At 37.4% G+C, this 25,269-nt stretch overlaps 1 protein-coding gene across 1 annotated transcript; it reads left to right on the top strand.

The window, feature by feature from the left end:
- The first annotated feature begins 7,475 nt into the window (after positions 1–7,475).
- LOC107654502 (periplakin-like) lies at positions 7,476–19,982 on the top strand. Its single transcript, XM_016441585.1, has 22 exons — positions 7,476–7,719; positions 10,134–10,233; positions 10,763–10,917; positions 11,089–11,209; positions 11,298–11,417; positions 11,531–11,572; positions 11,664–11,825; positions 12,029–12,136; positions 12,987–13,082; positions 13,172–13,294; positions 13,399–13,542; positions 13,853–14,004; positions 14,084–14,187; positions 14,273–14,430; positions 14,852–15,030; positions 15,123–15,261; positions 15,348–15,541; positions 15,978–16,128; positions 16,221–16,304; positions 16,397–16,513; positions 16,632–16,724; positions 16,826–19,982. Exons 1-22 carry the CDS (start codon positions 7,670–7,672, stop codon positions 19,493–19,495), a joined length of 5,262 nt encoding a protein of 1,753 aa, XP_016297071.1. The 5' UTR covers positions 7,476–7,669; the 3' UTR covers positions 19,496–19,982.
- Positions 19,983–25,269: the final 5,287 nt, after the last annotated feature.

Genomic DNA, 25,269 nt, shown 5'->3' with positions numbered 1-25,269 from the left:
CAATATTTAGATTTTTTTGCACCCTCAGATTCCAGATTTTCAAATAGTTGTATCTCGGCCAAATATTGTCCTATCCGAACAAACCATACATCAATGGGAAGCTTATTTATTCAACTTTCAGATGATATATACATATACATTTCTAAAAATTGACCCTTATGACTGGTTTTGTAGACCATGGTCACATATATAAAATTCTCCTTCACTTGAAAGAATGTTTAACATTCCAAATCAACATAATATCTGCATATAGAATGCTGCTCCTATGTTCTTTCTCACATCTATTTGCATACTGAATTCTGATTGGTCTGTCCTTTCTTGCATTTTTAACAAGCAACTTTACACTACACGTAGGGTGTTGAATCTGCCTGTGTGTGACTAATAGTAAGTTAACGCCGTTTTATTAACTAGGGTTACCACGGTTAAAAAAAAACGTAAGAGATAAACATTTGTTGCACTTATATTTACAATGTAAAAGAGATTGTATTTGTTGTATTTGAGCCAATTCTTTCACGTCAAAATTCTGATTAGCCTGGTCGTCCTAATTTATCGCATAATATGATTAATAATTATCACCAATAGTTGTGTCTTAAACGTATCTTGTTTATCTTCAAACACACATTTTATCTTCTATTTTGTTTATATTCTAAATGATGGCGCAAAATTTAAATAGGCTACCTGAAATACCTTTCCAAACGATGCTACTCCCCCTAGTGGTGAAGTTTGGTAACATCTATATGCTATTGCTGCTTTAGTGAGACGTCACGTCAGTGCATATATACTTCTGCACAGTATTTAAAATGTGTGTCACATGTTATAGATGTCTGGCACTTAATCAGTATGTCTACACTACACTCTGCTTTTAATCCAAGTGTGCATCATTTCAGGGCTGTGTTCAATTTGAGAGCAAGCATTCATGACTAAGAAAGAAAACAATGAAGAGTCACTTCACGGAGTTCAGTGCCATGGTAACTACAATGCTTGACATACTTTGAATGAGATCATGATGTGAGGTGTAAAGTGACAGAAAGAGTGACAAGATGGGTGTGGCAGCATGTTTCAGATAGTATAGTAGTAGATCAGTGTACATTACTGTGCGTTCACAATCACTCTGTCAACATTCCTCCTTATCTGTAAAGCAATGTTCCCTTTCTGTCTTAAGCAAGCAGAGAAGAATCATAGCTTTCGACAGCAGATTCCCTAAAGTAACGTTTTCAACACAGCATATTTGTCACAAAACTCTATAAAGCACGTTTAGCCGGGCAGGATTGGCTGGTTTTCTCAGACCTTCCCCGTTCTAGAATGTAGGTGCACCGTCTGCAATGTTTGACCCAGCCGAGCAGGTTCCTTCTCAGTCTCATTCTTGACCTGGGTGTGGTTGTCACCTGTATGTGTCAATGCCACTCCATTGCTCTTTTATACATACGTGTTGAACTTACATAGCTGCTTTCAGCTGTACATTTTCCGATCAGATTTCCAGGCTTATGACATTCTACGATGACAAAAACAAAAGCAAATTCTGAAGGGATGAATAGAGTGATTAGCCAACAGCGGCTGATAATCATTGCTCTTTTGAGATTTTCTGCTGGGGATTTGAGATTTGAGGCCATGGCCAGTCTGGTTTGCTGAACTGTGGCTGGGCCATAACAGGATTGCTGCAACACAGCAGTTTTGTGTGTCAGAGGGTCTTTGGGAGGTTTTCAAACTCACTGAGCCTTGGCTTCCTGCTTTGTCCACAGTCTCAGGGAGGATTCAGCCATTCTCTGGACTCACTCTGCATGCCCAAAAGAGTTCCCGACCCCAACAGCGTCGAAATGTGGTACTACCATGTAGCAAAAACACCTAAAACACACAGTTACATAGAAGTCTTTAGAAACTTCTACTAGTATACATAAAATAATGTTACAAAAATTGAACCCAACAGGTGAGGTCACATTTACAGTTGCTCTGTGAAATTCTGTGGGCGATATACAGTATATAGTCATTTCAATAGAAAATCACACGATTGGGAATTTTGTGTAAGGGCAAAAGATTTTGCATCAGGTTCAAGTTTTTCACTCAAATTTGTGTTGACCAACAAAATGCAGCTTAGTTTGAAAGTGAATTCTGAGTGAGCGGTGCTTCCAGTGTTGGGGAAGGTTACTTTGGAAATGTAATAGGTTACAGATACAAGTTACCCTATTTAAAATGTAATAGTAGTGTAACTATTTCAATTACTTTATTAAAGTAATGTAACTGATTACATTTGATTACTTTTTTGATACTTCTCTAAATTTCCAATGAATGTTTTCAACTGTTAATCATTTTCAAACATTTAAACCAGATAGGGTTAACCTTACAGTAGTACTCAACACTGATTACTGTCAGACTTTCAAAATGCTTCATCACTGGAATTAAGACTAGAATCATTTCATTTTAAAGCACAGCCACCACTAAATCGGACTTTAGCACCTCTTTTAGATCATTCTGAGGTTAAATACAGATTTGCAATCATGATCATAACAAAAAATAGTTTAATAGCTATGATACTTTTTTTAAAATCAAATCTTTGCATAGCTATGACAGGAAACACTGACATCTAACAATGGCTTGGGGGGAAAAAAATAAAGCATATAAACCCAAATAGGAAATAAAACAGTTATCAAATAAGCATGTGTCCTTTTCTGTGTCCTAAACTCCTGAAACTTTGGTGTCTTATATTTTAGAGCAGTCAATGCAATTTGGGAAAGAAATCAATTAAATCTGTATGTGTGTGTGAGAATATTCAGATGTAACCCCCTTTGAAATTATTAACATTTTCATAAGTAACTAATTGGCACATTTTTTCTCAGTAACTGTAGCACATTACAGTTACATTTATTTTGTAATTAAGTTATGTAACACCATTACATGTAACTAGTTACTCCCCAACACTGGGTGCTTCACACATCACTACACTACTGACAATGGACAATGGACCTTTTTGCTGGCAAAATTTTTCTAAGGTGAATAATGTGGAAAAGTAGGAAGTGACTATCACTGGGTCAATAAGTAAGTATGTTTACATTCGCAGTTATAATCGTCATCTCTCTGCCAAGTGATTGACTTTCAAAGAATAAATGCATGCTGCATGGCATTTCTGTCTTTCGGAGCAAATACACAATGGCGAAGCCAATTGCGATAAGATTTATGTGTATACATGCTGGACAAAGTTGAGCTGCACTCATATTATCTAGTCCGACTTCATGAACTGAATCATCCAGTTGTTACAATATCAGTCAGACTAAAACATTTACATGATGAATTATTGCTTTAGTTTGACTGAAAAGTAACTGTTAAAGTGCATGTAATGACCTTTCTCAGCCTCTCACCGAAACTGCATTTTATGCAACAAAACATTAATGGTTAATGTCATTTGCCATTTGCCATTGTTTGCCATGTGATAAGAATAAGAATCCACGTGAACAGGATTTTCACGTAGGGGCAAAACATTTCCCCACACAGATTTCACATCTGGTTCAAGTATTTAATGCAAACTTTCATGCAAGGGACTTCTGTGTTAGTGGTGCTTCATGCATCACTATTGATTCGTGTATTGTTACTGACAGTGGACAATGCACTTTTTTTTGCTGGAAAAACTTTACAAGGTGAATAAATGTAGAAAAATAGGAAGTGTGGTTGAAATACATATTGCACATCCCCTCTGTCTTTAAAACAAACAAACACACAGCAAACACACAACAATGAGGTCAATTCTAGTCCAATTTGTATACATGCTGGGTGAAGACAAGCAGCAATCATATGATCTCAACTTCACAAACTGAATGATTTCAGTCGGACTAAAGCATTTACATAATGAGTTACTGCTTTAGCCAGACTAAAACATAACATTTATAGTAATGACCTTTCTTGGCCTCTTGCTGAAACAGCCTTTTCAGTGATTGTAAATGTTCCTCTTTGTCCTAAAGAAAGAGAGGATAAGTAATTTGTGTAATGACCACAAGTGTCACTTTTATCTACAAGAGAAACAGGTGTAAAGCAAGGCTTCAAGACTAAATCGTATCCCCTACAGAGACAAAAGCTGTGTTGTCACCAACAATGTCTTAACATACCACAGCAGATAGCTAGCATATTTGCACTTTATAGTTTCTAGGTGCATTTTTTTAGGCACATATTGCTAAGAGAAACTGTACGACACACCTTCAGTGGCTGTTGTGTTTAACAAAACAAGTGCTGACACTCCTGCCATTGAACCTTAAATCTTCACACCCGGAAAAAAACACACTCCCATTTGAAATGAGAAGATTGATGAGAGTGATTTCTACATATATTGTAAAAAATATATGAATCAATAATGTAAATGACTTGCTTTTTGCTTATTTATGTTCCAATCGAATGTTATACTGTATAAGTTTGTCTGTTAATGGAAGATTTGAAGGAATTTTTTAAAATTTCGAGTAGGACAGTCTGTTTTGGTTGATAGCCCACATCTACCTGTTTGAAATACTCTCTCCACCCATGTTTGGATAATGCACCTTGCACTGAGAGACATGAAGTACACACCCCATAATCTATACTACACGTTTATCATCACAGACAAGACTCTCCCCTGGAGGAGAATGAACTTTCATTGGTACCCCCACCACTAAAAACTTCACTTCACAGTGGCTGATTACACACAAGCTCATCGTTACAACTTTGCATAGGGTGTGTTGAGTTCCAAAGCAGGCCCATCCTGGCAGAGGAATGCTAAAAAACCCACACACATAAATTCACTACGGTGCTTCAAATCTGGCCGCACAGGTCTCGCCGCTGAGTTGTGTTCGCATAATGATCCACGCATGTCAGTCAGGATCTCTAATCGACTCCATTCCTCACCTGCACCGTATGGGTGTGTAAGGGAATTCCGGCCTTTCACCTGTTTCAGACATTCTTGGTCCCAAACTCAGTTACACTGAGCATTATTCATTATCAGCAGCGCATGCAAACGCCTATTTATTTGCATATAATGTGATGACAAATAAATGTCTTGCCCTTTTCACTTATTGCATGTGTGTAACAGCTAGAATATGGCAACACCAGTTGAAGAGACAGTCCATACAAACACATCTGGCACGGAAGAAACTCTGCGCCATTGAAATAGACTCTAATGCTGGAGATCTAAATGTAAATGATAGATGAAACCCATTCACACATAATAGGCATCTGATCACTCTAGGAGGTGTTGTAAATAAACGCTGCATGGGAGGTTTGGCTACATGACAAAGTTAATATTTAAGCCCTTGGAATGGACTGTGTTCACTTCTAGCCAATTTCACACAAGTACTCCACAGTTGTAGCTTATCTTTGGGCATTCCTTTAAAGTAGTGATATCACATTGCTGCGCACATTATCGCCGTAGTAAGATAGTACTATAACACATTTCACATCTTCTACAGTGTCAGGCATTATGAAAGCTTGTTACCATAACTGTGAATAGGCTACTGAAATACATTTTCCAGTTTGCAGACTGTATTATACAGTCTATGATTCTGATGCAGGGGTGTGCAATTTTTTAATGCTATAAAGATCCCCAAGCCAGACAAATATTTTCATGCACAAAGATGCATTTCTTATATATAAAAAAAAGACAATTAAATATTTTGTCACTGTACCAAAGGCAAAGCAGATTATTAAAACACTTGTGCCTGCTTATATGCACTTTACATTTCTTAAAATGCTCGAAGCTTCTCTGAGACTGACATAGCCTACTCAGGACATTACATCAGTGTAAATATTAGCATAATATATTCAAATATTCTGATTTTAATTGGATTTGTGGTCAATGTAGATGATCACTGCCTATGGACACTAGGCTATACCCTGTATCCCATTATTCTTCGATTATCTGTGATTCAGATAATTGAAATGCATACTGGGTCAGCTAATGCTAACACTTCAAATAATACATCCTCTGAAATAATTTGTCACCTGCTGTTTACTCATGTACGCTTGTTTATGTTGGATCGCAGTCTTCATCTGACACCTGCTGAATTGAAAGAAAGACCTTATTATTTATATAGCGTGAAGCCTAAGGCATGGTGTAAAATGGAATAGTAAGGGAGATACTGAACACCAAACCAGTATTTCTGTTTGCGTTTCCATCTGCTTCCATTCAAAAACAGACACTGGAACACACACAAATGCACACATACACACTCCCCGATGACTCATTGTTTCTAGTCATCCAACAATACCCGGTTCTCATGACTTTTCCTCTGTTGGCATTAAAAAGGGTCCCCTAGTGACTTCTTAGCTGCTCTGAGCGTAAGGCCCTGTTCAGAGACAATTGCGATATTTTAAAACTTAAAGGTACCAGCTATAAAAATGAAAACTGCTCAGGAAGTTTAACAAGCACATCAGCAATCAGTCCAAGAACAGGGGCCCGTTGCATAAACTGTTTAGACTAGTCTTGAAAAGTTAGTCATCTAATTTTTTTTCTTCAAGACTGGTCATATACTTTTTTAATTAAATTATAAAAAGGTAGATTGGTCTTATTTATATTGAAAAAGTAAGACTGATTACCCCTTGGCAACTGCTAGTTGGTCAAACTAGTTCTTAAGACACAGTCTTAACATGGTGGCTAAGTTTATGCAACTGGCCCCAGGTCTCTTCAAAACCTCTTCATGACGCTGAGTCTCACAAAGTAGCTGCATCCCAAACAAAGGTTAGACTGGTTATGTAAACTCTCTACTGAGCTGACATTCCAGCATGAGAGAAGAATGAATCCATATGAATCAATTAAACAATCCATATTACAATAAGGCTACATTTGCACTGTGCTGCATAGGCCTATGCCATAGCCATAGATTGTCATATGATACAAATAGCTTAAGTTAGGGACCAAATGCTGGTTTGTAGTTTCTGACAAACTTATTTTTCCAATAAATTAAAGAAAGTTTGATCATCAAAATTAAATAGATCAAATGAATAAATAATGAATAAATGATAATAATAATAATGATGATAATGAATTCATATCCTAAATTAAAGAATGTTTTATCATTTTTTCATGTCAAATAAATTAACGAAATTTTAATACATGTTATAAATTATGTTCAAATATATGTTTATGTTAGATAATAATTTATGAGGCATACTGAATAGGTCTCAGACATTTTGTACTTCTAATGCTATTTAAAAAGTCATGAGACACCAAAGTGTGTTGTAAATGTGGACTGAGCCTTATTGGCCATGGCTACAGTCAATGATAATGTCATTACATCCAGTAAAAACGCTGCTGCTGCTACTGATGTTGTTGTTGTTGTTGTTTACTTTTGTGAATGAAACAGCCCACTGTGGATAAAAGTTTGTTCTGACTGTAGCCTGTTGAATCTATCCCACGAAACTTGTACAGAAGAAAAAGCGACGACGCCTCTGTTTGGATAGGCTGCAGGTATGTCTCTCAGAAAGGGGCGGACACCAGCCCGTACTTTTAAATTAAATGGGCTTGATGTTAAAAGCACGGCTAACCTTGACGGACAGCGAGAGCTCGTGTCGTTGGGAGGGTAGTGGCTGTTTCGTTCATTGTGGGCGTTGTTTGCGAGGTGTACCTGTCCGGGGACACGCGCCAGGTAGTTAAACGACAGACAGCAGCAGCAGAGTGGGATCCTAACTGTGCAATCTTAGCAGAAACTCCGCAGCTGTCATCATGTTCAAAAAGAAGACCGGAAAGACCAGCGTGGCCATCAGTGATAAAAGGTCGGTGGTGACCGGATACATTCTCGCTTTGCATTGTTTTGTTGCGCTGAGCTCTTTAAATTGCGTCTCTCCGGAGTCATTATGGAGCGCGAGTGTTTTAACGGGGTTGCGATTCATTGTCGTTTGGATTGTAGTAGCTTCACTAGCCACGTTACACAAGTTAACCCGCATTTTAAAATATATATTTCTGCTAAATCGGTTTTATGCTTGCTTGACTTGAGGTTACTGTAGTAAGGGTGTGGCGCTGTAACAGGTTGGATAACTTTTCTCCGAGATTCATATTGCGTGACTTGCGTGGTTTCAATGCAACTCGTCTGGGTTGGTCTCACTTCACAATCAAAACTTTTTTTGTAGTGCGAGTGACAAAACTATTCAAATTAAAATTTTATGTCTGGTTTTAACTGTAGTCTAGGAAACATGTTCATAATGAGGGAGTGTATGTGTTTAATGATTGCATTGACTATACCTCTAGACCCTCATCTCTTTGTGATAAACAACTAGATCAACTTAAGATAGATCTATTAGTTCTGACACACTCTATTTGAGAAGTTCAAGCAAGACAGTCCAAGGTGAGACTGACAGGACTGTGTAAACTATTTTGCCAAAGACCATTGGTTATTCTGTACTAAGCAGAGTTGAGTCATGCAACTGTGAAAAGCATAGCTATTACAGGAATGAGCAGCAGCAGTTTAACTGTATTATGTTTATATTGTATTATTATTACTAATTTACAGTGATCAACATTTTATTGTTCCTATTGTATATAGTTCTCAAGTTACATACGAATCAGAACAGGCTGTCAAAATGTGTAGGGAATGTTTAAAGAAATCTGATTGGTTAAGGAGAGAAGTGTAATCCGAGTGACAAGTTCAAGTTCAAGCAAGCATGAACTTCTGATGGATTGAGAGATGAGTCTGGCCTCGAGCTTCGTTCCAGCAGGATTCAATATCGGACACTAATATTGTGAAAGCAGTGCAGCGTCGTTCACTGCAGCTATGAAGGATTTACTCTAGGAGTATGGTTTCAGTTTGAGTCAAAATTATTTTATTGGTTACAGATGTACAAAAAAGAGTTTTTTCTAAACGCATAGTTTTCTGTTTAGGTCATCTTTGGGTGTTGTTTGACTGCGCTATACACAATGGGTCACTTAGTGTCAAATGTGCCAAGTTTTGTGACTTGTCTGTCAGCTTTTGACAGAAACAAGGCATGGCATACTGAGATATGGGCAGTTTGTTTGCAGCAAGCTAAAAAGGACAAAACTTTAGGCTAGTTAATACTGTGCTTAAGACGTCCACATTTCTTATTTTATGTTTTTGCATTTGTATATTTTGGATATGGGAACGCCTCTAGGGAAAGGAAGTGTGCATCAAATAATTACTTGCCACACCCTGATCTTCATCTCAAATCAGATTAAATAATTTTTTTAGACAGCAGTTCAAATGTTGCTGCTTGTCCCATCATCTGTGTTATATAAATCTGGCAATTTTACATATATAAAATTCCAGCTTTGTTTTTGTATGTCTTGCTGCTTTAATAGTTGTTTTTGATTAAATAAATTACAGCAACAACATTGGTTACATAATCTCATGCTTTAACAGTCCAGCTGTGTTTTGCAACTCATTTTGATGGGTTTCACATGCAGATGCATTCAGATTAGACAACATAGAAATCTATAAAAAAATCTTTCTTGCATGTGTAGTGACACATTAGTAAAACTTGTTAGACCTGTTTGAGTTTCTAACGCCCTTATTAAAGCCACCTTCTTGTTGTAATTATCAGCCTCATTTACATATCTCACTCATAACTCAGTTCAACAGTGAGTACAAAACTTTAAATAAAGACAAAACTGTGTTGTATTTCCTGACAGGACATTATCATTTTAGTCCGTGTGAGATATTTTTAACTGCCATGAAGCTCATTATTAATGATTCATACTGTTGGATGTTAAAACAACATGCCTTGTCCTTGAGGCAAATACGACCCAAGGTGTGCAATTTGTTTCTGATCAAGTTTAGTCATGTCTACCACGCACTGTCAAATGGCATTTCTCTAGAATTCGCAGAATGCACTAAAAACTATGCAAGGCTGCTGTAATGTTGAACAGCATTTCTGCATTTTTTCAATACGTTTCAGCTGAGAACTTTTTTTTTTTGTTAGCACCATGGTTTTCCTAACAGATCTGAAGTCTGTGCCAGATGATGTGGAATGAAAGTGTTTCAAGTCCGGTATTTATTTTCAGAGCATCTCAGCATGACAGAGAAGTGAAGTGAGGTGTTCTGTCCTAGATCCAGAGATACAACATAACAAATCTACAACATTTGCAGCAGTATTTTGGGAAAAATGCAGACTGAAATGTGTATACCTTGCTTACTCAAACTGCTCCCACAAAAAAAAACTTTGTTATTTCACCTCAGACCACCTGACATTGATTTGGCGACTCTGATTGACAAGTTGCAGAAGAATGCAGACAAGGTGGAGAAGAACATCATTGAGACGGAACAGAATCTCAACAGGGTAAGTACAGAACGACTCTATCTGTGGATTACAAATCAAAGCCAGAGAGTTAGTCACTCCTCCTGTCTTCCCACCAATAAGCATGTCAATGCCCCTTCAAAGATGCCAGATTAGGGTTATTTGGGGTCAAATAGAAGAAAGCGTATACCAGTGTTCTTTTAGTGATATTTAGTATCATTTTTAGTATTATAGTATTTTGAATTTGTTTTTTTGTTTTTTTCATTTTCATTTCAGTCATTTTGTTGTGTTTTTGCACAACAAATATAATATTGTATGTGTGTATATATATATATATATATATATATATATATATATATACACACACACACACACACACACAGTAAACATATACTATATATACAACACTCATTTCAAATATATTATTAAATAAAAATATGCATATTCTAAATATCTTCTTTTGATAGATGAAAGAAAGTCATACAGGTTTGGAACGACATTTTGAGTGAACCACATCTTTAACTATTGATACATAGCTATCCTTAATTGTGTTGCTCATTGATGTTTCTAGGATATCAGGAAGATCAATGAGGGCAAGCAGCCCCTGTACCAGGAGGACACCAACAAGAGGATCCTGAACTCACTGGAGCTACTGAATAGTCTGGATGAAGATGCAGCCCAAGCCTTTCGTTTGCAGCACCCTCAAGCTGAAATGATTGAGAAGGAGTGAGTACTAACAGTATAACTCTGTCTACATAGCCACCTTTAAACTGAAATATCCAATAGCATCTCATGCTTTATGCCATGGAAGCAGCATTATATGCTGTGAATGTTTTTCTTCTGTGAATTTTGCTGGGATTGTGGATGACTCTTTTTTTTTTCTCCTCAATGGAAAAGTATGAGACAGCTGCGAGTGCGTGTGACGAAGCTCCGCGAGGAACATGATCACATTTACCACATCACACGATCAGAGCAGGTTCCCACCGTCAACTGGGGAAAGATAGTTGATGAGAAACTGGTGTGTATCTAAACATACCTCCCTATCTTTCTTTTGAATGTACGGTTTCAAATGCAATCGATTCATGTCCGAATGTGTTCTGATGCAGGCAAATGTGAACAACAAAGGATATGGACAAGATCTGCTGACCGTCGAGAATGAAGTGGAGGAGCACAATATTTTCCACAGTGAAGTCGAGGCACTGGCTCCGTACATCACTGGAGACCGGGTACTTTTTAGCTGCCTTTTTTTAAATGCAATGCTGAATAAAAGAATATAGTTGACTCTTTTGAACAGTCATGCGAATGACGTCTGTGACTCATCTATTTACTTGCATAACAGGACGGTCTGGATGGCCAGCAGGCGAAGTACAACAAACTACTGGTGAGGCTTAATTTTCAGCTTTTAATTTTCAACCTAGTTAGTTGTCAATTCTCGTGTCTCAAAACACTGGATTTTACCATGTCTGTCTCAGGCGAGCTCCTCTGCACGTCAGAAGAACCTGCTCAGTCTGAGGGACTACATGCAGCGCTGCACCAACGAGCTCTACTGGATGGAACAGCAAGCTGAAGAGCGAAGTGCATATGACTGGAGCGACAACAACCTGGACTACCCTGCCCGCAAGAGGCAATACGAGGTAAATGAACAACTCTTTAATGATAGGTAATGAATAAATGAGTCGTAATTCTAGATGGTACTAAGACTGTGGATTGTAACTTGTATTGATGTGTTGCATTTTAAAATCAAACCTCCTACAGATGATATGATTATAGTATTGAAATGCAAACAACGAATCAGTATATTTTTAACATGCTGCTTTGTACTTGAAAACTTCATCAGAACTTCATTAGCAAGTGTCTGGAGGCTAAGGAGAAAAGCATCACCCAGCTGAATGAAGATGGAGAGGAACTTATTGAGCAGAACCATCCAGGAAAAAATGTCATTGGGGTAATTACAAGTCATTTGCTAAAAAAATGTACAGTCAAAAACTAGTAGTAGTGGTGGTTGCCACAGGCATCATGGAATGTCTTTTTACAGTGAAGAACTGTGCTGTGCTACAGAGTAGTATGCAGTAATAATGGAAACACCAAAAAACTTTGATCTGATATCAGTTTTCACATTTTCTCTGAGCGTAGCTAAGCCAAACAGCATATGGCAAATATATCATCTATTTGAAGCACAATAATCTGCTTCATACTTTTAAAATAACCACCATAATTGATATGTGGATTAAAGAGGTTCTTAGTTAGATTCTCAACCACAGTCTTCTTAAAAACACTTCATAAGGTATGATGTCCCAGTTGGATAATGTACTGGCTGACTCTGTAGACTAGACTTTTTGCCAATCGATTTTATTTATTTTTAAATGTATTTGTGTTTTAATGTATTATTATGATATTATTTTATTGTACTGTTTAATGTATGTTATTGTTTGGGGTTTTGTTAATCGGGGTGTTTGGGGTAATCTTGTAGAAAAATCCAATAAAGTAATAAAAAAACAGCATAATAACAAGGTATAAAGATCAAACACCATCAGGCTAGCACACATTACATAACAATACACTGCATTGATTGTTAATAAACCAAATAACTTAAAATATAACTTCAGCGCACATAACTAATAAAACAATATTTAAATCGAATATAATCAGTGATGGGTCATTCAAGGAATTCTCAAAAGCCCCTTTCTATATAAATACATACGTAAATTTAACATGTGCACACATACATTTGCCTACATTTAATATCACAGTGGCATTGCTGTATATGATTATTCTAAAACCAGTCTTGTTTTTAGGCACACATGGATGCCGTACATGCGGATTGGAAGGAATACCTCAACCTGCTCATCTGTGAAGAGAACCACCTCAAGAACATGGATGATTATCACAAAGTCAGTTCGCATTTTGCTTCATTTCCAATTCTATATTTCCTTGTGTTTGCTGGCAGACTTGCTCAGTTGCCTTCTTTTTATTTTTCCAGTTCCACAAGGATGCAAGAGACACCAGCGATTTGTTGAAGCGCCTGGAAACCGAGATCAGCCAGAAGTATAACCCTGAGTTTAAAGACATGTACCAGATGGAGGGCCTGATTGCTGACCTGAATGTAAATACATGGTTCTAATTTGGCACCTATTGCTAAATTTTTACTGAATTGCTAAACTAAAAGGTGACTTCGCTATCTAAGGCTGTCTGTGTTTGTATTGACAGGATCAGGCAAAGGCCATGGACCATTTCGACGAGCGGCTGAAAGCTCTTCAGAAGCGCAGCCTGCAGGTGCTCCCTCTGAAGTACCGCAGGGAGACTCCTCAGAAACTGCTCCCTATCGAGGCTCTGTGTGAATACGAGACTGAGGTACGGAGTTTGAGCTCTCGCTCACGTTATGCATGCGGCTTAGAGCTCCACTAATACCAGTCAGTGAAACATCAGCTATTATCATGAGTAAGCACAGAAAAACGTTGCACTCCGTCTCTGCTCGTGTTTTGGATTCCCCCATCTAATGTATTTAAATCCTTAAGAAGGCCTTCACCCAGACGATTAATCTCATATAAACCTCTGGAGACGTGTGCAGGGGATTTTGTACAGATTTCACATTTATTTGAAGAATTTGTGCTGCAATATCAAGTTGAAACAGAGCTTACTTTGCTCATTTTGTATGACACAGGGTTCAATTTTGCGAGGGGAGCGGTACACCCTGCTCAGGAACAACGGGTCAAAATGGGACATGAAGGACGCAAATGGCCGCACCATGAGTGTTCCAGCAGTGTGCTTCATAATCCCACCGACTGACCCTGAGGCTGTGGCCGTTGCTGATAAGTGGGTATTCCCTGATCTCTATATGCAATTTATAATGTATACACTTAAAAATGTATCTAATCTGAAAACATATTTGCAGTCTAATAAACCAGCACAAAGGTATCAAACAGAAAGTAGCCAGCAGCAAATCTGCACTACAGGCACAACTGGCAGAGCTGAAGAAGGAGAGTACAGGAGGTCAAGGTTTGTCTCATGTTATAATAAGCTTAGATGCAGAGCTCTCCAAAAGAGACTAAAATACTCAATTCATTCATTTCTCAAACCTCAGATAAACAAGAGCAGCAATGCCGTCAACTGATGGCAGGACTGGATAAAGTGGTCGGTGATCTGGATAAGCAGGAGAAGGCCATTTACTCTCGTGTGCGCCCCCCACTGGAGCAGACACGTCCTGTGCAAGACAGCGCTGACAGGCTACAGGACATAAAGGTACAACGTTTGGTGTTTTTTTGTTTTTTAAGTGCACATCATGCATCAGAATGTTATGTTTCTGAATCAATGCACATTTTATAATGGGTTTGATTGTAATAATGTTACATAATGAAATAATGAGATATTTCAGGCTCATTAGTACGGCAGTTCTCAGTTGCTGTTTTGTAACACCCTTTTTAAGAGTATTACGTTAGGTCGAAACTTATCTGCGCATTAGAAAGTCTTAGCATGTTCAAACCCGATAAAAGGTGAAAAATAAGAAACGGCACATAAATTTTATCGTGTCTATCAACAAAACGATAGATTTAAATGTTTGAAAGTGAATGGGAATCTGAAACTTAAACACAAAAGCATTGCTTCTGATCCTTATTTCAGTGGCAATTGATGTTTTGACCTTAACCCAGTATTTTCTTCACAGGACATTGCTGCTGCTGTTCGTAAGATAGAGCCAGAAAAGTCTTCAAAAGTACAGGAAGCTGAGAGTTTCCTCAGATCCTCTCCCAAATGTGCAAGTGCACCACAGCTCTACTCCAAGGTGGATGAGGCAAACAAAAAATACAATAAAGTTGATTTGCTGTTGAAGTGTGCTGATGACAAGTAAGTATTACTTTCTTTTTTTACAGTGGAAATCATGAATGTCATGTTAATTGAGAGCTTGAATTGTGAGCCTAAAAATTTTACTTTTGTAGACTGCAGAACTCCTATCGGCTTGAGAATTCTCTGCAGAATGGCAAAGCTCTGCTGTCCTCTTATGAAAACAAACTGGCAAGAGAGGAGGTCGCCCCATCCGACTCCACCTCACTGGAGAAGACCCAGCGTGAGTTGGCGGTAAGTTTAGTAATCCATGCCACTTTGTTTTTCCTTTTTATTTTTTAAGTATACTATGCACTCATGTCTCGTACTCCTGTCTCCAGGATATTGCATCTGAGCTGAGGAGCAAAAGATCTACTATAACAGAGCCTGAGCAGAACCTGAGAGATGCCAAGGCCAGCTGCAACAACATGGCCAACAAAGTGCAAGAACATTGCCCTGATATTGAGAGGCAAGAGGCTGATGTTCAGAAACTCACCAAGCGCTTTGACAACCTCAACAGACAGGCTGAAGCAAGGTGAGTTCATGTTATTTTAAATGGAAATGTACTTAAAAATTACTTAAGAATTGAATTCCACAGATTCATCTTATTTAGTTTACTGTGTGTTGTGATTATATTATTTCTATTACACCTTAACATAATAGGACTGATTTCACTATTAATGTTTATGGTTGCACTTCATGTAAGGTTGAATTTTTTAATATTGCATTATGTGTCAATAAGAGCATGTATTAATTTGTTTTCATTTGTAAATTTGCTGTTGTTCACTGTTAATTAATGCTTGTGAAATCTAATGTACATAATGTTAATGAATGGAACCTTATAGTAAAGTGTTATCCTTGTTTATTTTATATAGATACATTCTTCTTTCTATAGCATAGGTCCTACAGAAAGTGTATTTAATCACAAAATATCAGCATCTTTAATTCTTTTAAATGTTTTCATTTTACAGATCACAATGTCTGCAAAGAGCCAAAACCGCTTATGCCAACTACCACAATGACTATGACAACCTTAATAGCTGGCTTTCTCGACTACCAAACTATGAGCCACGTGAAACTGATGACATCAGACAGATTGATGACAAACTGAAAAATCAAAGAGTAAGAATTTAACCACTTCTCTCATTACAATAATTGCATTATAATATTACAAATTCCATTTTATTTACCAAAACTATGTTTGAAATGTACAGAATCTGCTCTCTGACATCACGAGAAAGGAATCAGACCTGAACAATGTGACTAGAAATGCACAGCTTTATCAGCACGCAGTCAAGGTACAAAAACCACAGCGTATTACTTGCAGAGCATTATCCTACTATCGTGTTTATGCAAAGCCATGTGAACTCCTTTGTGTTGTGGCTTTCAGGACTACGAAAATGAAGCGGAGCGGTTTAAATCCATCCTTGACCTTGAAGATGGCTTGGTTCCTCAGACATACAAAAGGAGCAGACTTGAATCTCCTGCCTTGAAAGTGAAGAGAGAGGTGAATGTTTCTTAACAAGTGAACAGTTTCCTGGATCAAGTAATTAGTACATTTTAACGCCTTTTAATGACCGTTTTTCTGACTGGTAAAGTTTAAACATGATTGTTGTGTTTTAAAGGAATCTGCAATTGAGTCCAAATTCACTGAAGCGAATGCTGTGAACAAGCAGAGGCTGCAGAACCTAGAGTTTACTCAAAGCCTTCTTAACCAGGTAAAACACACTAACATACACCATGCATAAAATTAACCATAGTATGGCATAAGCATTGGTTTGCTTTTTAACACTTTCAATATTTTTGCAATTCTTTCCAGCAACCAGAAGTTACAATAATCCAGCAAAATGTCCAGACGGTGAGATCCTCAGCCCCAGGAGAAGAGCCCTGGAGAATCAGAAAACAGCTTCAGGAAGAAGTTCAGCGGAGAGACCAACTGGAACGAGAAATTCAGAGTGTCCAGAGTGACATCTATTTACTAGAGGGCCAGAAACCACAGGACACAATCGTCAAGAAAGAGCTCATCAAGCAGGTGCATGACCCTCAACTTGATGAAGAATATCACCGGGTTCAGCAGAAGCTCTTAGAAGAAAGCAGGACCACTCGTGTCTTAGAGAGCGAGTTGGACACCCTCCGTGTAAAGCTGCGTGGAATTGAGACCGAAATGAAAGAGGGAGCTCAGCAGTATACAGTCAAAGAGGTGCTCCGCATTGAGAGGGACAGGGGACAGGAGGACGAACTCAGGAGACTGAGAGAAGAGCTGGAGGAAGTCAAGAGGATGAAGATGGTCAGAGAGAATGAAATCATTCAGATTCAAAAGCAAGTGACTATTCTTGCAGAGGAGAAAAACAGGGAGCAGGAAATCATCAGGGAGGAGGAAATCATTACAGTTCAGAATGACCCTAAACTTGAGAGCGAGTACAGACTATTGCTTGACAGGAAGCAAAAAGAAATAGAAAGCCGAAAGGAACTCGAAGACGAGCTTCGATTCCTGCAGGAGAAACTAAGGCGTCTTGAAAAGGAAAAGGCCATGGCTGAGGAAAAGATCTCCATCAAAGAAGTACTGAAAGTTGAGAAAGATATTGCTTTGGAGAGAGAGGTAGGGAACCTGAGAAGACAATATGAAGATGAAAAATCCAAGCGCAGCTCTTTGCTGAGAGAGAAAACAGACATTCATCGGAAGATTACCAGCCTGGAGGAAGAGAAGTCGAAGGTCATCATTCAGGAGAAGGTGCGTGAGATTGTTCGACCCGATCCGAAGGCGGAAGCGGAGGTGGCAAATCTTCGACTTGACCTGGTGGAGCAGCAGAGAAGATGCAGAGATTCAGAGCTCCAGCTGAAGACCCTCCACGATGAACTGACAGTGCTAAGAAACAGAGGCCCACAATTTGAATACAAGGAGATCATCAAAGAGGTCATCAAATACAAGATTGACCCGGAAACTGAAAGAGAACTGGAGAAACTCAGGAATGAAATTGTGGACAAAAACCACCAAACAGAGAAGTTCGAGATGGAGATCCTGCAACTCAAAGAGGAGATTCAAAGATGGAAAGATACCCAGCCTCAGATTCATACCAAAGAGGTTGTAAATGAGATCCTGCAATACAGAGAAGATCCTAAAACCAAGGAGGAGATTGAGAGTCTCAAGCGGAAACTGGCTGAGGAACAGAGGAAACGTTTGGACCTGGAAAACGAAAGGGGCTCCAATGAAGAAAGGATCAGGATTAAGAAGATCGACTTGTCACAGGTGAGGGAGAAGATTGTCCAGAAAGAAGTAATGAAGATGGAGCAGGATCCACTCTTGAGGTCTGAATGTGACACCTTCACTCAAAACATCAACAATGAGCAGAAACAGAGAGAGATCTTGAAAGAAGAGCTGATCAGGATGCAGCATCAAAAGGCCGAATTGGACATTCAGCTTGAGGAGCTAGAACGTGAACGCAGAAGCCGCAGAGAAGCTGAGCTTGAAATCCAGAGGCTGAGAGTGCGGCTCAATGAACTGGAGCTCAGGGACAAGGAAAACCGAGAAAAGGTTACAGTAAAACAAAAGGTTGTACTCCAGCAGGACCCTCAACAAGAAAAAGAGCACTCTATCCTACGTCTTCAGATTGAGGAGGAGAGGCACAAGCGTATGGTCTTGGAGAAGGACTATAATGCTTTGTTGCAACAGCAGGAAATACTCGAGAGAACGGAAGTGCGTGAAAAAGTTGTGCGAACCGAAAAAGTTCAAGTCGAGCGAGACCCAGAGGCCGAGATGGACATTATAAGGCTAAAGAAAAGCCTTGAAGAAGAGGAAAAGCGACGTCGTGAGCTGGACCAAGAGATTATGAACCTAAACTCGAGGCTTTCGGAGATGGAGTTCACCAATACAAAATCGTCCAAAGAACTCAACTACGTTCGTGACGAAAGCAGTAGGTTACAGCAGGAGAACCAGCGCCTACAGAACGAATTAAGGAAGCTTCAATCCGAAATCGAGATCACCACAAAAGAAACCAGACACATCACTGAGACTTCCCCGGTGGAAAACAGCAGGAACCTGGAAATTCGATTGGAATCCTTGCAAAGAGAACTCTCTGACCTCAAGCGCATCAGAATCGAGAAAGACGAAGAAATCGAAAAGCTTCAGAAGAGTCTGTCTGCAATGAGAGTGAAGAGGGAGCAGCGAGAAAGTCACCTCCGCCGCTCAATTGTCGTCATCGATCCGGACACACAGAAGGAGATGAGGCCTGAGGAGGCTTACAAGCTCGGCTTAATCGACTGGAAAATGTTCATCAACCTTCAGAGTCAAGAATGCGACTGGGAGGAGATCACAGTCAAGGGTCCGACTGGCGAGTCCTCCATTCTTCATGACAGAAAATCAGGCAAGAAGTTTTCCATTGAAGACGCTCTGAGGGCTGGAAACATCACAAACCGTCAGCTGCAACAATATCAGAACAAAGAGATCAGCATCCAGGAGTTCGGTGTCATGCTGTCAGGCAGAGTCAAATAAATCCATTCATCAGAAAAACAACATCAAATAGAGCGGGCTGTTTGTGTTCCCAAATTGCAGTTTTTACATTCACTTTCTCAATACAGTATGTATTTATGTTTAAATGCATTCTTGTATCAATGCAAGATGGTGTTCCTTTGGTTATGGTGCTGAATTTGGGTTAATGCTTCTATCACTATACCTATGAATCTTCATCGAAGATTAGCAGACGAGACATGTTTGAGAATGTTTTACTGAAATCTAGTTCAGTTTTACTGTAATCTGAGCTAATATATGCATATAAAATGTGTGCCTTAATGATAAAGTTATGGCCCTATCTGTCTCTCTTTATGCACTTTGTACTTGTGTCAGATTATTCTACTTTCATGTTTGATTTGAGATTAAAAAATGAAACGAGGATCAATCGGAGAACTGTTCTTTCCCTTCGTCTTTATCATGATGTAATAAAAGCTCAAGCTGTCTTTGCAATCACTTTTAGTTCACAAAACCTGTAGGTGTCTTCTTTCATCTATGGTTTAAATGGTTCCCAAACAATCAAAAAAAATAAAAGACTGAAATTTTTTTGATTACTTAAAATACACCAATAACATTTAAATTATTCAATTTAGGATTTACATTTTAATAAGAGTAAAACTATTTATTTTAAATTGTGGAAATAAAAAGTCTGGGCAGTTGTTGAACTGCAGTAAAGTAAATTTACAATTAAGCATTCAGACCACAGATGCAATTTTGTAATTTCACATGTGCTTTATCAAATGCTGATATGGCCAGTGTCATTTCCATGCAGTGATGGGTGTAACTAGTTACTAAGTAATTAGTTACTGTAATTTAATTACTTTTCCCTCTAAAAAGTAAAGTAAGGTATTACTGTATTTTAATTGCCGTTACTTCTTTTGTAATTGAACTTAATACTGTGTATAGACTGTAAAACATTTATATACAATACAATACAATAGTGGATTTAACATCGAAATTTAAAGTCTAACCTTAAAATGCATGCTTTTTATGTACCCTTCTCACTTTAAATACTTTGGTGAGTTAATAAGAATATTGGTAAAACTTTAGTGTCCAATTCTCACTATTAACTAGTTGGGTATTAGCATGAATATTACTGGGATATTGGCTGTTTATTATTACTTAAAAAGCACATATTAATGTCTTATTCTGCAAGACCTTATTTTAAATCCTTAATCCTACCCAATTCTTAAACTTAATTGTCAACAACTACTTTACTAAGTATTAAAAAGAAGTAATTAGGAGTATATTGAGGCAAAAGTATAGTTAGTTCAGTTAATTGTTATTAGTGAGAATTGGACACTAATCTAAAGTGTGACCAGAATAATTTATGTAGTTATCCATTATTTATTTGAAAGAATTAAAAGAACCGTCTCATGTCTATCCTTGTATCATTCATTAACTTTGATATAGGATTTAGAAAGTAATTAGTATTAAGTAATTAAATACTTTTTGGAGAGAGTAATTTGTACAGTATTCTAATTACATTGTTGAAGATGTAATTAGTAACTAGTAATTAATTACTTTTTTTGAGTAACTTACCCAACACTGTTTCCATGACATCTTAAATTATGTATTGTGTTTAGTAGAATTGGAAATGACATTTTCATACATATTTAGAATAAAATGGCCTATGTTTTAGGCTCAATATTTTTCTAACATTTTCTCCCAAATACATTTTTACATCACATTATTTCACACTTTTTACATCATTTAAATTGTTACATAATTTGACTAAATAAAATATTTAAAAAATGTATTTACAAATGATATTACTGTTTTCACTTTTCACCACACATCACGTGTTAAATTTGTTCCCAAGCTTTATCCAAATAGACCTAGAATTTTTGTTTGAAATTGATTGATTGAATTGATTGAATTTTCATTCAATATCGAACAAATTTAGTCTATTTCCTTGGTTTACATCGATGAAGAAAGACAAATACCCATTGTATCGTTGTAAATTCATACATCTCTCCGAGTTGGTATTCTCTGAATTCCCACAGGAGAACCTTAAAGTGGTCATATGATGCGATTTCAATTTTTCCTTTCTCTTTGGAGTGTTACAAGCTCTTGGTGCATAAAGAAGATCTGTAAAGTTGCAAAGACTAAAGTCTCAAATCCAAAGAGATATTCTTTATAAAAGTTAAGAGTCAGCCACACCTACCTAAAACGGCTCGTTCTAACACGCCCCCACATGTCTACGTCACTGTGTGGGAAGATTTGCATAACACCGCCCAAATGTTCACGCAAAGAAAGAAGGCGTAACTTTTATTCTAGCTGTAGTATTGTTGCCGCCGCCATGTCGTGAAGACGCTGTGTATTTCGTTGTGAAATACAACGAAATTCTCCTTCGTCGAATACGCCTGCTGCCGCTCACTCAAGCAGGCCTCTGCTCACTCTAGCCCGCCGTGTGTGACGCTGTGTTTCGTTTGGTAAGCGACTGCAGTAAAGATAGTTTGCGGTGTGATATTCAGATTTATTTTGGCTATAAAAACGCAACGGCTGTCATAGACATGCAAATAATACCGAATATCATTCTCCATGATTTGTGAATTCAGGTGAAGCTGTCCTTCGGGCCGAAATCAGGTTTTTTTTCGTAGCGACTCTTAATTTTATAATGCCTATAGCTCCAAAAGTTGGACACTTAGAGGAATGAAACCGGTGTCATCTTCACCAGCTTGATCTGTGAATTTTTTCACAGCAAAGCTCTTGTCCGTAAACCCCTGGGTAAGTCCGCTAGTAAGGAATGTGAAAGAAAGGCGTTCTTCATGTTTAACGTCTATTACCAATAAACACGCAGACTGCTGGAATACAAAAACATTGTTTTAGGTCGAGCTCGATTTGTGAAAACTTTCACAATCGCATTTTATCGCGTGGCAGTGTTTATCTTTGCTCTGCCCCCCGTTTGTTGTAGCCTATAATAATGTCATTCGGTGCTGTTCCTTTGAATAACGGTTTCCAATTCATTAGGTAAATTACCACATACACATGAATAACGGTTTCCAATTCATTAGGTAAATGAGCACATACACATATACAATTGTACACTTTGTTTGACAATAACGTTTTGGTTGTTGTACCTTTCCTTGAGTACTTGGCTTCAATATTCTAATTTGCAAAAGTTTCACAGTATAGCTTTTGTCAGTTAAACCTTTCTTGATCCCTTAACTATTCTGATCTTAAATCTGCCCTGCAATGCTTTCCAAAAAGACTGCGACAAACTACATGTAAAAAAATACATGTTCTGTATCTTCAACTAAATATTTGCATATATAACAGGGCTCATTTTCAAAATTACATTTTGAATGTAGAAATTTATTGGAGGGATATATCTCATTTAATATTTTAAATTGCATTTCTTTTACCTTGGGGAGAATAGGAAATTTTAGATAGGCTGTTCTGAAATATTTAACAGTGCTTTCATCAAATGTATGATCTAATTTATTTCTTAATATTTGACAAGGGTAGCACGACTGGATGATATATTGTCTTATATATTTGTTAGTGCAGAGTTTGTTTTCTATCTCAATATCACCAACATATAATAAAGGAAGGACTGCATTAATTTTTGAGTAGGAAAGAGAACATCTCATTAACATTTTTACACCTGAGGGTATTGCATTAATAACAGTAAAGAATTGCTTTGGATGACAGGCAAATCCGTGTTTTCAAGTAAATGCATTGTAATTTAACATATTACCAGTCTCATCCATTAGATCCAACACTGACCAAATGTTTCTATTTACCCAGTCCTCATAAAACAGGGATTTGTTTCTGTGTCGAATATATTTGTTATTCCATATAGGAGTATTGTGGGGTGTAAAATTGTGTGTGTGCGCCAATTTCCAGCATAATAAAACTTGTTGGTGGAATGCTGATAGCTTCACTGGAAGTTTGGATAAATCAAAGTCACATTTGAGAAGGAAGCGGATACCACCCAATTTACGAAACAAAGCTGAAGGCACTGAATACCAAAAGCTCAGTATTACCTAAAAACATTTGAAACCACTTAAGTTTTAACCAAGTATTCATACTCTCAAATTCAATTACATTCAGACCAACTTATTCGTACCCTTTGATAATATCAGATTTTCTAATATAATGAGTTTTGTGCCTCCAAATAAAGTCATACATTTTTTGATTGCTTGTTTTTATAATAACTGAAGAGGGAGCTAAAGAAAGAGCTGGATAGATCAGTCTAGATGGATATTCAACTTTAGATAGAAGAATTCTCTCGAAAATTGATACATCTCTCTGTAACCAGCTATTCAAGATACCGTTAGCTTTCTGTAGTTTATTCTCAAAATTGTCTTTCATACTAATCTTCAAATTTTAAAGTAAATGCATTGTAATTTAACATATTACCAGTGTCATCCATTAGATCCAACACTGACCAAATATTTCTATTTACCCAGTCCTCATAAAACAGGGATTTGTTTCTGTGAAGAATATATTTGTTATTCCATATAGGAGTATTGTGGGGTGTAAAATTGTGTGTGTATGCCAATTTCCAGCATAATAAGACTTGTTGGTGGAATGCTGATAGCTTCACTGGAAGTTTGGATAAATCAAAGTCACATTTGAGAAGGAAGCGGATACCACCCAATTTACGAAACAAAGCTGAAGGCACTGCATACCAAAAGCTCTCAGTATTACCTAAAAACATTTGAAGCCACTTAAGTTTTAACACAGTATTCATACTCTCAAATTAAATTACATTCAGACCACCTTCTTCGTACCCTTTGATAATATCAGATTTTCTAATATAATGAGTTTTGTGCCTCCAAATAAAGTCATACATTTTTTGATTGCTTGTTTTTATAATAACTGAAGAGGGATCTAAAGAAAAAGCTGGATAGATCAGTCTAGATAGATATTCAACTTTAGATAGAAGAATTCTCCCGAAAATAGACACATCTCTCTGTAACCAGCTATTCAAGATACCATTGGCTTTTTGTATTTTATTTTCAAAATTTTCTTTCATACTAATCTTCAAATCTTTGGAAATAGAAATGCCTAGATATTTCACCGTCTCTTTAACTGGAATGTCATACAAGGACAAATCTTGAATGGGGTGTAGGGCCAAAAGATCACATTTGTTTAGATTTAGTTGAAGGCCTGAAGCTTTACAAAAGGAATTGATTAGAGAGATAGCCAGATGTAAAAATAATGTCGTATCATCTGCTAGCTGACTGATTGCTAAGGTTTTCCCAAATACATTTAATTTCTTCACAGATAAATCATGACTAACCAGAGTGGACAGCATATCTACAGATAAAATAAATACAGTGGGCACCCCTGCCTTATTCCAAGGCCAATCTGAAATCTTTGTGTAGTACCAAACGGGAGAGAAACGGGGGCATCACAATATGTTAAGGGGCGTAATTCACATAAAAGTCGACTTCAACAAATCAGAAGTCGTTCAACCCCTAATATGTACATATACAGTATATATGTATGTGTGTATGGTTGTACATATACATATGTAGTTTTTTTTTTTTTGGTGTTTGGCTTAGTGTTACGTTAGAATCATTATTATACTCTTATACCTTTTGTTCTTTAATATTTTGAATTGTTTTTAGCTTTATTTTTTTTTGTTTTTCATTTAAATGTTAAGTTTTGAAATTTTGTTGTATGCATTTGTCATTTTTATTTAATCTATTTTTAACATGTGTATAGGTAGTATTTATAAAGTTTCAGCTTTTAGTTTTGGATCTATTTTTAGTTGTTTTAATACTACAATTGATTGCTTCTGT

The sequence above is a fragment of the Sinocyclocheilus anshuiensis genome, unplaced genomic scaffold, assembly GCF_001515605.1.
Source record: "Sinocyclocheilus anshuiensis isolate Anshui unplaced genomic scaffold, SAMN03320099.WGS_v1.1 scaffold419, whole genome shotgun sequence".
Lineage (NCBI taxonomy): Eukaryota > Metazoa > Chordata > Actinopteri > Cypriniformes > Cyprinidae > Sinocyclocheilus > Sinocyclocheilus anshuiensis.
This window is presented reverse-complemented; position numbering and strand designations above follow the sequence as displayed.

What these genes read in the sequence shown, in the direction of transcription:
- LOC107654502 (XM_016441585.1), top strand. Translation starts at nt 7,670, where the DNA reads ATGTTCAAAAAGAAGACCGGAAAGACCAGCGTGGCCATCAGTGATAAA. An exon ending in GTGGCCATCAGTGATAAAAG is followed by an intron (nt 7,720 to 10,133) that starts GTCGGTGGTGAC and finishes ATTTCACCTCAG; the next exon opens with ACCACCTGACATTGATTTGG. An exon ending in TGTGTGAATACGAGACTGAG is followed by an intron (nt 13,543 to 13,852) that starts GTACGGAGTTTG and finishes TGTATGACACAG; the next exon opens with GGTTCAATTTTGCGAGGGGA.